The sequence below is a fragment of the Madurella fahalii genome (genome assembly GCF_045866475.1).
Source record: "Madurella fahalii IFM 68171 DNA, scaffold_6, whole genome shotgun sequence".
NCBI lineage: Eukaryota > Fungi > Ascomycota > Sordariomycetes > Sordariales > Madurella > Madurella fahalii.
Window position 1 is genome coordinate 193,270 of NW_027263976.1, and position 14,306 is coordinate 207,575.

Genomic DNA, 14,306 nt, shown 5'->3' on the forward strand with positions numbered 1-14,306 from the left:
TGCTGGTCGAAGGGGTTTGGGTAAACCTCTCGAGACCACCGGTAACTGGGGGGTAGCTGGTCGTGGCAGCCGTCACCCTAGAGGACACTCTCCTCCCGCTCTCGTCTAGGAAGATCCCTTCTCCGTCCTGACAGCATTGTGGATCGTTGTTGCAGCAGAGGCTGCCATCAGCGCAAACCGCTACACGCGGGAATATTCCAGTCTCGTCTACAGCAGGGGAGAACAGTGTCAGCCGGAGTGCGAACGGTCGGGAGAAAGGCGGGAATTACTGTAATTACAGATCCGAGGACAACTGTCATCCCATTCCTCCACAGCGCAAGGTCCCCGGACAAAAGTGTCGGGCGGATCGTTGACGTTGTGGCAGAGACGGTTGGAAAGGCAGGTCGCTGTCGGACCGCAACAGGCATTGGAATTCGGGCACTTGGTGTTGTTGGGAGATACATTTCCGTCAAAGCGAAAACAGTCGATTAGGAGGTCCTCATCCTGGTTTTGGGCGCTGACGGCGGTTGGAAACAGGAGGTAGGAGAGAGTTGTGGCAGCGGCAAACAGCAGGCGGAAGGAGACGGGTCCCCTCGAAGCCGTCATTCTGGGGACGCAGACTGAGAATGGTCGCTTTCAGAGCATTCCCGGGTTCGAATAATAGGAATTGATGCCTATAACCAGGAAGCACCAGCCCGGTCGCTTGGGACGGCACGTGGACCGAGTTCGAGGAAGCAAACGATGAAAGCTTTCTCCATCGGGGGGTGGGAGGGGGCCGGGGTCGACGGTGTTAATAGAAGGACGGCACACCAACGCACCCGCGGGTTGTGCAACATAAGGTAAGCCTCCACACGGTTTCATCGGCGTCCACTGCAGGGTCTCAGTGAACGACACAAAACAGCCGACAAATCCTTCGCCAAGGCATTCTGGCAGCTGCGCCAGGCGATTTCGGGGCTTCCGGGCGGCAATCCTTGATCTATGTTATGTTCGGTAAGCGGCCCCCGGAAAGGCAAATCTCTGTCCGCTGCCGTCTCCCGCCTCTGACCTAGTATTCCTATTTTGGTCTTGAGCTCTATCACTTTCGCCATGAACTTCCAATTTGGCAAATGTCTCGACAGCTGGACTCGGATACCTCGGGGATGGCATCAAATCGCGCGGTAACGCTGTGCCGTACATTGGCCTCCAATCTGGTCCTACAGTACGGTGCGAGAAACAACCTTTTTCTTGCTGTGCCGCCGGCAAGCGGCACAGCAGCCTTGTTTTGGGGGCTCCGCCCGGTTGATCGCCGTCTTGGTGGAGGCGCCTTCGGATCTCCCCTATCCCTCCCAATCATGGGCACTTGTGCACATCGCAGGGCGCTTCCCCAACGCCACTGGGCGATTCGCTCGAACACCGAAAACAACAGGTTAATTAGCATTTTCTCTCCTGCGACTCCCTGAGCTGGGGTACCGCCAATTGCCTAGTAGGTAATCCCCCTGCTTACGCTGCAGCTTGACTGGCAGCGGTCAGAACCATGTACTGCACAATGTTGGCATTTTGCGAACCATTTCCTGCCTTTGTGGTTTGCGCAAGTTCCTTCGAAGCACACGCGCAAGGTCGGCGGTCTTGAGGTTCTCCCGCGCCAGAAAACGACAACTTTGGCTGGAGACAGACTCGATAGATAAGTAGGTACTGGCTAGGTTCCTACCCAACCCTGCGATTCGCGATCACACAACGCATGAGAATTCGGCCGGACGGCGGACGGCGGGATCGATGGTTACGCTAAAGCCACCCACAATCCTCACCCGGGGCTAAAAGGGGAAACATATATGGTGGGAAATACCTTGACCGCATGCTCCGTCGACATACAATTGTTTTGGCCGTGCTAGATTTTGGATTGGCAAAGCATTTCCGAATAAACCTATCCTAGTTTCTCCCCATCCACACCAACAACAACAGAGCCCATGCCCACACAGGAACGGCATATAGGTACCTTAGCATCAAACCCGCGAGAGCTCGCCTTCCCCGCCAACCTCACTCATCAGTCCCGGTCCCTGATCACATCTGCCGCCTTTTCGGCCACAGCGTACATGGTCGCCTGCAGGTTCCCGGCGGGGATGACGGGGAGCACGCTGGCATCCACCACCCGCAGCCCGCTCACCCCGTACACCCTCAATCGCTCGTCCACCACGCCGCCAAGCTGCCGCGGCATCATGGCCGCCGTGCCGCACGGGTGGGCGTTGGAGGGCGAGGCGACCCTCTGCCTGAGCGCCAGCTCGAGCTCCTCGTCGGTCGCCGCGCGCGGGCCCGGGCTGAGCTCCTCGGGCTCCAGCCCCGCCAGCGAAGGGCTCGCGATGAAGCGGCGCGAGAGCTTGAAGCCCAGCACGGCGACGCGCGCGTCGAACGGGTGGGTCAGGGCGTCCGGGTCCAGCAGGGGCACGGCCTCGGCGGGGTGCGGGTCGGTGCTGCTGATGAGGACGGTGCCGCGCGAGAGGGGCTTCATCAGGGAGCCGCCCGCCCCCGCACGGCCGGACCAGGTGAAGTCCAGGATGGCGGCGCCGCGGGAGATGGAGCGGGCCAGGAGGGAGAGCTGGGCGCGGTACCCAGCCAAGAGGGTCGGTTTGTCGAGGTAGTACCGGGGTAGGTACTCGAGGTAGGCGGATGAGTTGAGGCTGGAAAGGAGGGAGTCGGTCATGGCCGCGTGGTCGCTGGTGAGGTTCTGCAGGGAGACGACGAGGCGGCTGTTACCGTGGGCCACGGTCAGCGGGCCCGTGCGGTTGGCCATGTACTCGTCCCAGGAGGCGTTGAAGTAGGTAGCATTGGTAGTGAGTGTCTGGAGGGTGATAGGGTTGGGGTTGTTGACTTTCCTCGCGTTTTGTCAGCGGATTCCCAGAGCATCCCTCGTGCAGACGGGAGTAACTTACACCGCCATGACCCCCTGGTAATCGGGTGGTCCTGGTAATTGGCCCCCACACCCGGCAGGTCTTCGACCACGGGTATATCGAGGCTTTCGAGCAGCTCGCGTGGGCCGATACCGCTGAGCTGGAGGATTTGAGGCGTGTGAATAGCACCAGCAGCAAGGATTACCTCTCTTGTTGCCGCGACCGAGAGTTTCGCCGACGAATTGCTTCTACTCACCACTTCCACCCCCTCGGCCTTGTGGTCCTTGGTCTGCACTTTGGCCACGTAACTCATCACCAGGATATCCAGGTTGGGCCGATTTTGGGCCGGGTCGTAGTAAGCCTTGCGAGCCGAGCATCTTGTGACGTTCTTTGCATCCACGCTGATGGGTTTCCAGAATACTCCAAGTAAGTCGCCATTAGTGCCTCCGTCATCGCGCATCGGGAACCCGAGATCCTCTGTCCAAGCTTTCGTCATGATGTCTACGGAATCCGACAATTAGCAAGACAAATAGCTTGATAGCTACCGGAGACTTACAGCCATCCGGCCATTGCCACGTCGGAAAGCTGGCCTGGAACGGGCCATCCCCGTAGCCATCAAGACTGAATGTGTACCCGAACTGCTCTGCGGTTGCGGTGCTTGGGGCGTTGAGAGTGGAGGACTGCGGCTCGAGTTTAGACAGGGCTTCAAGAATTGGGGGTTGATTCATAAATTTTACCAACCTTCCTGAAGTACCGGAGCATTTCGTCCCAACCCCAGCCCTTGTTTCCTATCTCCTCCCAAGCATCATAGTCATGCCGATCACCTCGGGTAACCGCCAACCCATTGACGGTTGTTCCCCCGCCGACAGTAGCTCCCAGTGTGATCCCGAAAGTCCTGTTACCAAGGTTGCGCTGAGGGACTGAGGGAATCTGGAACAGGAGGCTTGGGTCCTGCATAGAATTGGCGTAATAGGGAATTGCTACATTCCAAGTGTCTTCGAAGTCGCCGTACTCGACGACGAGAACCGATGCTGGACACACGGGTGAGGTCTATGCCATAGCCTACGCACGAGTTCAAACTCACTGTTGGAGCTTTCAGTAAGCCGATTGGCAACAACCAGGCCGCTCAGACCGCCGCCAGCTATGACATAGTCGTACGAAGACTTGACGGCGTTGAAATCGCGCAGGATTCCCAAGGCTGCCGTCCACGGCGAGCTTATCAGACAGAGCCATGCTGCGTTTTGAAGCGGATTGCGTGGGCTGTACATGGTTTCTGTTAACACCAGTAGCCGTCAATGGATCTAACGGAGGTTGCTGGATGCGCTAGCCGTGAGAGTCCAAGGCCAGTTTTCACCGTACCCGCCTACTAGGTAAATACTTCTAACACGTATGTACCGGCAATCTCAACCGGACCCCCGCCGCGTCAGTCGGGCCCAGGCCCGAGAAACTGTGTGCTAATATTCCTGGTTCCCATACAACCGGGAGAGCTACTATGCGTGGTGCGTCCGAAACTATCAATTCCCCGCAACAGGGAGGATGGTAGGATGGAGTTTGCGAATGGGGTGTAGATCCGGCAGGGGTTGTACCTGTCCTTTTAACCTTCTTTCTCGGCAATTACACAACCTCTCCGGCAGTTCCTGCGGGATGCCATCCTGCAGCTGCCCTGATTCATGATAGAGCCAGACGGCTGGGGTGGCGGGTGAGACAGGAATTGCAGGAAATGACAGGTGTACCGAGTCACCACTGTTTGTTTGATGACTCGGGTTACAGCCACTGCATCCCGAGCCTGATCGAGATGCCGTTCTCTGTGGCAGACGAGAACTTTTTACCCGACGGCCAGGAACCAGGGACCAGGACAAACATCTAGGAACGGAAAAGAAAAGCAAGTGGGAAAATAGGCACTTGACGTTGTCGATATCCTGAGGAGGTGTGGGCTGACCGCCCAAGGCACTGTGCAGTACCTCGCAGTCCGGATGTCGGCTGAGGGATGCAACGGAGCCAGTCCATACATAGCACAGGTTCAAATCTGGAGCTACCCCGCAACGTACAGTATGTGCGCTAACCGGGATAGGTGGATAAGCCCTGCGATAAGCGTTTATGGTGGAGACGTCGCGCTCTAAAAAAAATCCATGGTCGCAAATCAACATCTTGTCTTCCACATAGCCTCGCAATGCGATTAGTCTGCCAACCAACAGGATGGCAGCCGACGAGACACCTCAGGCTATTGCGGATGGCGCAGCCAGCGCAGCCGCGGCCTCTTCAACTGCGCCCACCGGCGAGAAGAACAGTGGCAACCGGGGTCGTGGGGGATTCAATGGCGCCAAGCGGGGTGGCAGAGGAAAGGACCGTGGGAACGACAAGCCAGGCCAGAAGCGCAAACACGGCGGGTTTGGTAGTAGCAAGTACGTCGCTCCTGATCGCTCTACGCGGATATCCTCGCAGAAAACTAGGTGCAGCACTCAATGCCGACACTAACCAGCGCGCAGAGGAGCGATCCCCGACAAGCGCGAGCAGATTCAGAACAACCGCAACGCCAAACGCCGCAGGGTGATCACCCAAGAAGCCGACGGCAATAGCTACATGAGCATTTCCTTTACCCCCGAAGAAATCGCCGCCGAGGAACGCCGACCGAAGCGCAAGGTGGCCGTGCTGATCGGATATGCCGGCACGGGCTACCACGGCATCCAGATCAACCACAAGGAGAAGACGATCGAGGGTGATATCTTTGCCGCCTTTGTCGCTGCGGGTGCAATCTCGAAGGCAAATGCAGACGACCCGAAGAAATCGAGCTTGGTGCGTTGCGCAAGGACTGACAAAGGCGTCCATGCTGCTGGTAACGTCCTCTCGCTCAAGCTGATCGTCGAAGACCCGGATATCGTCGACAAGATCAACCAGCACCTGCCGGAGCAAATCAGAATTTGGGGGATCCAGCGTACGAGCAATGGCTTCAGCTGCTACCAGGCCTGCGACTCCAGATGGTACGAGTATCTTATGCCCAGCTATTCCTTGCTGCCCCCGCAGCCCCACAGCTTCTTGGGCAAGAAAATCGCCGATTCAGCCAAGGAGAAGGGAGTCTACGACGAATATCTGGGCCGTCTCGATGACGTGAAGGGGTTCTGGGAGGTGGTGGAGAAAAATGACATACAGCCGATCCTTGAGAAACTGGACCCCGAAGTCAGGGCCGAGGTCCTGCGGAAGCTCCATGACACGGCAAATCAGGACCTCACTGACGAGGGGCCGCCAACGAAACCGGATTCCGAAGCCCAAGCAGAATATGTTCAGAAAGAGGAGGCCAAGACCGATACGGACAACCCGGATCAGGAGGGCTTCACCAAGGAAGCAAAAGTCGAAAAGGAGTTGGCACCCGCGGAGCAAGCCCTCCGGCAGGTCAAGGCTGCATACGTCGCTGCCAAACGGCGATACCGAGTCACGGCACCGCGCATCGAGAGACTGCAGCAAGCTCTCAACCTCTACCTAGGAACACACAACTATCACAACTACACCGTGATGAAATCAGCCAATGACCCGTCAGCGAAGCGGCACATCAAGTCATTTGAAGTCAACCCGACACCGATTCAAATCCGAGACACGGAGTGGCTATCTCTCAAGGTTCATGGCCAGAGCTTCATGATGCACCAGATCAGGAAGATGGTTGCAATGGCGGTGATGGCAGTCCGGTGCGGCACGCCCCTGGATATCATCAAGGAGAGCTATGGGTTCAGGAGAATCAGCATTCCCAAAGCGCCCGGTCTCGGGCTGATGCTGGAGCGCCCAATGTTCACCGAGTACAACAAGAAGGCGGCAGGCCTCGATCGAGAGGCGATTGATTTCGCCAAGTACGAGGACAAGATCACCGCGTTCAAGGACCAGCACATCTACAGGCGCATGTTTGAGGTCGAGGAGAAGGAGAACTCGTGAGTGCTGGAAGACAACTTTGTTTCAGACCTGTCTGCTAACCCTGCCGCAGATTCCACCTGTTCTTTAACCAGGTCGACAATTTCCGCACTGACTACTTCCTCTGGGTTACCGCGGGAGGCGTTGAGGCATCTCATGAACGCTCCGACCGAACAGAAAGGGTGCCGAAAGCGCTGGAGGCCGAGCTCGGAGATGAAGCGGATGGTGTGGAGGAGGTCGGTACATGATGCCTCACTTCGGGCCCCAACGTAGAAGATATGGATCACTGGTGTTGACCAATATGCATTGCGAGTACCTCGGTGGCAATCGTGCAATGTAAAATACTGTCGCAAAGGTCCCAGGGAGTTGGTGTCGGCTCTCCCAGCTCCGTACCCGGCCGTCCCCGCCCCTTCGTGAAGATGATCAACGCAATCCAACCCTTCAACACCGTATTCAGGCCCCGGGCTCCTCCTTCTTAACCCTCACGTCGCCCGCTCCTGAGGTCTGCCCCTGTCCCTGCCTTTGAACTCCAACAACGCTCACTGCCACCCCAGACCGTCCCGGCGCCTGCGCTGCCAGCGGCGGTGGCGCTCCGTCAATCGGCGCCCTCTCCAGTGTCAGGCACCCCGTCTCACCCGCCGTTTGCGCTACCAACCTCTGCCTCTCGCCGTCCCGCAGCGCATTCAGCATGGCAAACACCCCCTCAGCGTCCCGCCGCATGCCCGCTTCCGCCTGCTCATCCCCCTCACCAGGGCCCCTGAGCGGGCCGACAACCCATAACTCGCGCAGTTGACGGGTGAGGGAGAGGAGGTCTTCAGTTGATTTCACCTGTAAAACATGGTGGCGGCCGAGTTAGTCGTGTTTTCCTGGTTTGGGGGATGAGGAGTAAAGGGGTGGGAAGCGGGACGTGCCAGGCTGCTCATGATGATCTCAAGCGCCATGCTGCTGTAGGCTGCCTGCCCCGTCGAGGCGGTGCTGTCGACCTTCGCAGCCGCGTGGTTGATGAGGTCGCGGAAGGCCGTCATTATTGTGGCGATGAGAATGTTTTTCCGTTCTTGGAGCCTGTCAGTGAGGCGCCCCAAACAGCTAGAGTGAAACTTGCCTTGGAGATCCTCCGATGCGTTCTTCGGATCCCGGTCCATGATGGCGTCCAGATTAAGATGGTAGGCCCAAGATGGAACGGTTGCACCTATACAATTTCCTTGCGGTTCCGGTTTCGATGGCGCTGAAGATCCTTTGATGGCTGTCCGGATGTTCTTACACTTCACACCGAGAGAGGTCGGTAATTGACGATGGCGGGGACTGTGTGAATAAGGCAGAGGACCTGTGACCCACACTGTCCTCACCCCACTTTTGCAATGGAGCGATTTGCAACACCAAAATCCACATCCCAAAGCGTTACTACGCAACTTAGACTTAAATATCTCTAGATATAGCTCTCCGAAGCGGCCCTGGCACGCAGCACGGTGTATCGCGTTCCTCGAGACACTGGCCTTCTTGGACGGTCCAATCCTTTGCACATACGTACTTGGGGGCCAAGAATGGCCGTTTGGTAGTCGATCGTACTGTTATAGAAGGGTCAGGGCTGCTGGCAACGGTGATGACCAAAGTCATTGCTGTTGCCATGGTTGCGTGTCGCCTCTCCTTTCAATGAAGTTACACTATACAATTGACAAGATGGATCAAACCAGTAGACATATCAGACACACACACAACTACACCCCCACCCCCCAAACCAAAAAAAAAAAAGGGATACCTCCTTCGGAGTTAAGTTCGTAGCCATGCCGTTTCTGCGTTGCGTGTTCTCGCTACGGTCAAATTATTCCCATTGGGCAAATCGACTTCAGATTCACCAACCCCACAACTTAACTCTTGGTCCTGTACGTACCTTACCTTGGGGTGCCTCGCCGTCCGTAAGTACCTTACTACCTTAGGCAGCACCTCCATTCTCCTGCATTTCTTCATATACCACCTCATATGGCCACATACCCCCGCACCCTTAAATCGCACCTATCTGCATCTGACGCAAGCAACATCTCGAAGAGAGATGCGCCTGTCAGAAATCTGGCAAGCTCTGCCAGGCGAGTTTGTCGAGCGGATCCTGGCTCACCACATCGACAAATGTGCCGACGACCCAGCATACACATGGGCGGTGCTGCGCCGCCTGTCGGCAAACCAAAAGCGGCGCATCGAACGGCGGTTCGAGTCGTTCTGGCTTCCGAAGCTGAACATCACGCTCTACCAGGGCTCGAGGAAACAATTCGAGTATGAGTTTGACACAGGTCCGCGGACCGCAGACACGGATCACCAGGCAGCAGCCTTCTTCCGTCTGGGGAGCACCGGTACTAGTACCGCGCAAGGCGATGTGTTGGCGGCCTGGACCCGGTACAACCCTGCCCGCTCTCGGAACGTCACGGTGCGGTTGGGCGAGGGTTATCTCAGCGGCGGCTGCAAGGGCGGCTACATTCTCAATGACACCAATCTCCCGGGTTTGGAAGTGTTGGATGGCGGAGAGCGCATCCGCTTCCGCTGGAAGGAGGCCATGAACGAGCTACTCCGTGAGGAGTTCTACATACGCCGAGTGGGGGAAAGGCTTGTATGCACCGGACTCCCCTTCCTCGCTGTCGTATCCGTGGAGTTGAGCTGACTACCTATGGTTTCCCCCGTTCAGTTTGAAGATGCGTGCGAGTCGTGGGTGGCGTCGGCTGCGCCATCCGACGATGGTGATACCATGCCGCCACCCGAGGTGCAAGTGCAACTCTGGATGTACGTGGTGCAGATGGCGCGCCGCGTCGCCGGTTTCAGGCATCGAGTAGAAAAAGCCAGGACGACCGAGTGCACCGGCGAGATCGAGTTGAAATTCGGATACTTCTCGATGCATCTGCATAAGCAGACGCCCGACCCAGACGAGGTCAAGATGGGGCGGACGGGCTGCTGCACGATATGTTCCCGCGCAAGAGGGCCTGACATCTTCGAGGTGGTCCACTGCGAGGAGTCTGTCGTGCCGCAACTGCCGATGTTCCGGCGATGGCTCGATCAGCGGCGCCGTGCGGACTACTATGATGGTGATAAGCAAGAGGGGCCCGGGGGAAGCGAGGATGCCGAAACTGTTAGCACTGCCGCTATCGCCGATCTTTACGCCGAGGAATTTGGGTGGGGATGCTGCCTCAGCACTGGGAGGGATGATGATACGGCATGGCAGGAGATGAGAGCGGAGTGCGCGCGCCGGCGGTTTACTGACCTGGACTCGATACTACTGTTAGGAGACAAAGTGAGATGGGATTTGCTGGGCTAGACCGGGCAATGTGGTGAGAGACCGGAACCGGATCGGCAGAAAGCTTGGTGCGTACATGTAATTTCTCCATAACTTCCCCTAGCACCTGACCGAAGACCGAGGTAGTTGGATACAGTACAGTATTTTACTGGTATGTACGGTACATGCATACCCTATAGCTGTAATCCCATCTTCCTTAACCTCGCCCCAAATTTGAGTATCAGCATGGGTACGGGGATCATGATGACACACAGAAACCCTAGAAGCGAGTTACCCCAGCCGAGACCCAGATTCTCATACATAGCTGGGCCAGCCAAGGGAAGTAACATGCCCGCCAAGCTCCTGAGGACCGTGTTGGCCGCGATCGCTGAGGCCGCATACATGGGGTAGCAGTCGACTAGATAGGTCGTAAGCGGAAGGAAAAGCCCGATCGCGCCGAATGCGAACGGGAAAAGTCCGAGTACAGGGACTATCCAGTGCGTCTTGTAATACGCCGACCAGCCATACCAAAAAAAGGTGGCAGGCAGGAAGAAGCTGAAGTAGATGCTGATGGGGAGCCGCATCTCGGGTTCGAACACGCCATTGTTTGCTTTCGTCCGGCGAACAACTCCTTTGTCCGACGTCGCCGTGACGACGGCCCAGCCGACCATGTTTCCGACACCCAGGCAGACATAGACCAAGCCGGTGATCCCGAGGCTCCAGCCGTATGTCTGCTGAAAGACAACGGGGATAGTAGTGAAGAGCAGGTACAGTGTGCCGTACGTGAAGGCGATGTACAGAGATATAAAAAAGACGAGTGGCGACATGAAGAGCATCTTGGTCGGGCGGACGAGGCCGTTCAGGAGCGTGCGGCCAGGGCTCATGTTCTCGCTTCCTGCGACATCATAGTAGCTTCTCAGATCACTGCGGCCAAGCTCCAGTTTGAGGCGCTTGACCTTGCGCTCGATGAGAATGCGAGGGTTGGTTTCCTGGCTGAAAACCTCAGTCATGGCGGTAATTATAACGGCCACGATGAAGACAATCCAGAAATCCCAACGCCAGCCAATGGACTGAGAAAGAAAACTCCCGAGAACAGGGCCAATGGTGGGGCCTGGAGATTTGAGTTACTCATTAGCATATGGTGATGAGGAGACTGCATGAAGGTGGTTAAGCAACCCCAAACTCACCAAGTAGCGGACCAATCGTGTAGATACCAATGGCGAAACCCCTCTCGTCGGCTCGGAAAACGTCTGCAATGACGCCCGCCCCTAGAGTCTACAATTCATTCAAGCCGCCGTTCAGTTATGCGTCGATTATGCGACGTTCAGTCATGACAAGAACTCACCAAGCAACCGGAACCGCCAATTCCACTGAAGAAGCGGAAAATGATAAGCGTCTCTATTGACGGTGCCAAGGCACAGCCAATCTGCCATATACAGAAAAACGCGTTGGCCGCACCAAAGACCGGCCTCCTACCGTACAACTCGCTCAGGGGCGCAAGAAACAGGGGGCCAATGACATATCCCAAAAGGTATATGCTCACGGTCATGGTGCCGACTATCTCATTGGTATTGCCAAACTCTCTGCTGAGAGCGCCAATGCCGGGCGCTAGGATCGAGGACGCGAACGGGGTGAGCAGCGTGATGGTCGACAGCAAGCCGACGATGAGCCACTTCCTGCGCGCGGGGAAGTTGAGTGGCATGTCCGGGTCGTCCTGGCTCTCCCAGCCGACGACGCCCTCGTCGAGGTTGGAAGTCGGGATGGGCGCGAAGGGGATGCGCTCCCGCGTCTTCTTCCGGCTGACCACGCTGAGGGCACGCGAGACCTTGCTTCTCACGCTGCCGCGCGTCTCGATGCGCTTGAGTTCCTCCATCTCGTGGTTCTGGCACCATGTGTCGGCACAGGCCGGAATGTGCTGCAGGGAGGTGGTGACTCACCTGGCCCAACTCAATGTCCATGTCATGGCCGGGAGTAGCGGCCTCGATTTCGAGGTGGCCGATGTCTGGCTGGCTGCGGCTTTTGTCATGATGAGTAGGGTTTGGCAGTTTCTCGTTTATCCTTGGTCTCCTGCCACGCTCCAACGACGCCGTCGATGAGTTGGAATCGGAGAGCGAATGCTCAGTCTTATCGACGGCGAGCCCAGTGTTCTGGCTGTCTTGGCTGTGACGTCCGTCCTTCTCGTCCATGTTATGTGAGTGGTTGTTGTTGAAACACCCTTCTGCAGCTCCTCACATTGGTGGCCAAGGCCAAGAAGCAGGGGAGGGGAAGCAAAGATATTTTTGTGAAAAATTTGGGGGAGCAACAGGAAAGGTCAACGCTCTGTTGCAGCGGGCGCTCGAGTCGGAGGCTTGAGTTGGATGGGCCGGGATTCGGGAACAAGCTGCCCAACGGGTATGCCATGCCGTTATTGCCGGAGCGGAGATTAACGTTGACTCCGAGGCAAAGGTTGAGAGGGTTTCAATGACCCCCCGACGGATGCAACGGCGGGTCAGCATCCAACCAAACGGCTCGTAACCCCAATAGGACAAGACCGCTCTGGTGTCGTGGGATTTTCCATTGCCACGGCTCCGGTGTTGACCGTGTTGCCATCGCCGCCATCGGTATCCCCGGCATAACGCAATTCTAGCGCTATAGAGAAACTGAGGGGTTAAGTTCGCATCCGGCGACCTTAGATCTCGGATGCTGGGTAGAGCTAGGGCTCGGCACACTTACCACAGGAGTTCCAACTTCGCGGTTGTGTCACCTTCCCCGGCCATGGCCCATGGTTTCATCCCACATTTTGCCCAGACACCGCCCGTTATTGTGGAACTGTGGGGCGCAGATCTACCATGATCCATGTTTCGTTTCCTCCTTTCCCAGCAACTTGCCTTGACCGAAGACATATGCGGAACGGTGAACCAAGGTTACATCCGTACTTACATACTGATTGTTTCCTGTTTCTTGTCCATTCTTTCTCTGCTTCAACCAGCATCAACTTAGCGATTATCCAGAATAAAACAAGTGAGGCAATATCATGTCTTCCCCGCAGTCCTTTTGGAGTCACAAGATCTTTGCTCAAAGGTGAGATTCTCGACCATTGGCAGCCATCCCGTCGGCAAAAGTCGGTATTCTACCCCTGCAAGTCAGCTAAAAACTTCAGCATCCCGCATACGGTAAGACGTTCGATGTGAGGGATTGAAGGTTATTGTTGACTAGGTACTACTAGTGTAGTATATACTGCCCCAAGCTCCAGTTCAAGATCTAGTCGCTCTAAGTTGACTGTAGTACTTATAATATCCTGATTTTCCTTGTCCTTCAACATGCCCCCCCTATTGGTTACGGTTCACATCGCTTCTCAACAGCAGCCTAGACACTTCCCGATGCCGCTCCTTCAGGGTCATGCGCCACGACCTCGATCTCGACCCTCATCCCTGGCAACGCCAGCTGCGCGACTCCAATGCCCGTCAGGATCGGCCGGTGGTTGGGCACCCACTTCTGCATGCACTTGCCCCACGCGCCCAGCGTAGCCTCGCTGAGGTCTGTCACGTACAGGTTGATGCGGTACACCTGCGACCAGCCCTTGCCGCCCGCCGTGCGCAGGCACAGGTCGACATTGGCAAAGGCCTGTTCGATCTCAGCGGCGATATCGCTGGGGATTTGGCCCGTTGTGGGGTCCCATCCTCCTGGAGCGGAGGGTTAGCGGTTCAACTGCGTAGGTAGCCAGGTATTACGTCCTGGGGTAAAATACCTTGGCCTGAACACTCGATGCGGTCGCCTACCCGGACCGCTTGGCTGTATCGGGATTGGTTGGAGAGGACGAGCCCATACTCAGGGTAGTCGAAGTATTTGAGGTGTGACATGATGGTGTGGTGTGCTGTTGCTCGCGTAGTCGAAGATAAGGGCTGCGGCCGAAAGTCTGAAAGATCGCTAGCTAAGGTATGCGGGTACGACGGTGCTGATGATGTGGAAAGGTGTTGAGCGTTGACGGGTAGGCGGGGGAGGGGAAGCAGCCCTGAGTATCTTTCCAAAGGCGCTATGCGTCTATTTCTGCGTACAATAGAGCATCTTAAGGCCGCCTCTTGCGGTGTTTCTCACGGCTTCGATAGCCAAGGTATATGGGCTTCTACCACCTACAACGGGCTGATTACTCATCTTGTGGAACTCGAATTACAAATCGCCAAGGTAGCCAAGCTTCCTCCGGTTCGCCTTGGATGAAGGAAATGGGCGAGACCAGCGCAAGAAACAGTTCCCTAAATATCCCCAAGCGCGTTTCAACGCCGTCTTGGCATTGCTATAATTCTCCCGGCGGGCAGATTGCGGCCCGAGTTCGGGTGTTACCG

The 14,306-nt window shown here is 56.6% G+C and overlaps 6 protein-coding genes across 6 annotated transcripts; 2 read left to right on the forward strand and 4 right to left on the reverse strand.

The window, feature by feature from the left end:
- Window positions 1-1,999: 1,999 nt before the first annotated feature.
- MFIFM68171_10085 (Cyclase atC) lies at window positions 2,000-4,108 on the reverse strand (the record flags this gene model as incomplete). The annotated part of the gene is made up of 5 exons (XM_071065504.1): window positions 2,000-2,820; window positions 2,883-3,341; window positions 3,397-3,520; window positions 3,582-3,871; window positions 3,925-4,108. The coding sequence occupies 5 exons, from the start codon at window positions 4,106-4,108 to the stop codon at window positions 2,000-2,002; spliced, it is 1,878 nt and encodes a 625-aa protein (XP_070921605.1).
- Window positions 4,109-5,036: 928 nt separating this feature from the next.
- PUS1 (tRNA pseudouridine synthase 1) lies at window positions 5,037-6,982 on the forward strand (the record flags this gene model as incomplete). Its single annotated transcript, XM_071065505.1, has 3 exons — window positions 5,037-5,242; window positions 5,327-6,754; window positions 6,808-6,982. The coding sequence occupies 3 exons, from the start codon at window positions 5,037-5,039 to the stop codon at window positions 6,980-6,982; spliced, it is 1,809 nt and encodes a 602-aa protein (XP_070921606.1).
- Window positions 6,983-7,187: 205 nt separating this feature from the next.
- On the reverse strand, window positions 7,188-7,876 carry MFIFM68171_10087 (Mediator of RNA polymerase II transcription subunit 22; the record flags this gene model as incomplete). Its single annotated transcript, XM_071065506.1, has 2 exons — window positions 7,188-7,562; window positions 7,646-7,876. The coding sequence occupies 2 exons, from the start codon at window positions 7,874-7,876 to the stop codon at window positions 7,188-7,190; spliced, it is 606 nt and encodes a 201-aa protein (XP_070921607.1).
- A 905-nt stretch (window positions 7,877-8,781) lies between these two features.
- Window positions 8,782-10,029, forward strand: MFIFM68171_10088 (uncharacterized protein; the record flags this gene model as incomplete). The annotated part of the gene is made up of 2 exons (XM_071065507.1): window positions 8,782-9,330; window positions 9,406-10,029. 2 exons carry the CDS (start codon window positions 8,782-8,784, stop codon window positions 10,027-10,029), a joined length of 1,173 nt encoding a protein of 390 aa, XP_070921608.1.
- Window positions 10,030-10,181: 152 nt separating this feature from the next.
- On the reverse strand, window positions 10,182-12,173 carry MFIFM68171_10089 (MFS transporter prlG; the record flags this gene model as incomplete). Its single annotated transcript, XM_071065508.1, has 4 exons — window positions 10,182-11,098; window positions 11,175-11,262; window positions 11,333-11,869; window positions 11,925-12,173. The coding sequence occupies 4 exons, from the start codon at window positions 12,171-12,173 to the stop codon at window positions 10,182-10,184; spliced, it is 1,791 nt and encodes a 596-aa protein (XP_070921609.1).
- Window positions 12,174-13,332: 1,159 nt separating this feature from the next.
- On the reverse strand, window positions 13,333-13,826 carry MFIFM68171_10090 (Endoribonuclease L-PSP; the record flags this gene model as incomplete). The annotated part of the gene is made up of 2 exons (XM_071065509.1): window positions 13,333-13,649; window positions 13,715-13,826. The coding sequence occupies 2 exons, from the start codon at window positions 13,824-13,826 to the stop codon at window positions 13,333-13,335; spliced, it is 429 nt and encodes a 142-aa protein (XP_070921610.1).
- Window positions 13,827-14,306: the final 480 nt, after the last annotated feature.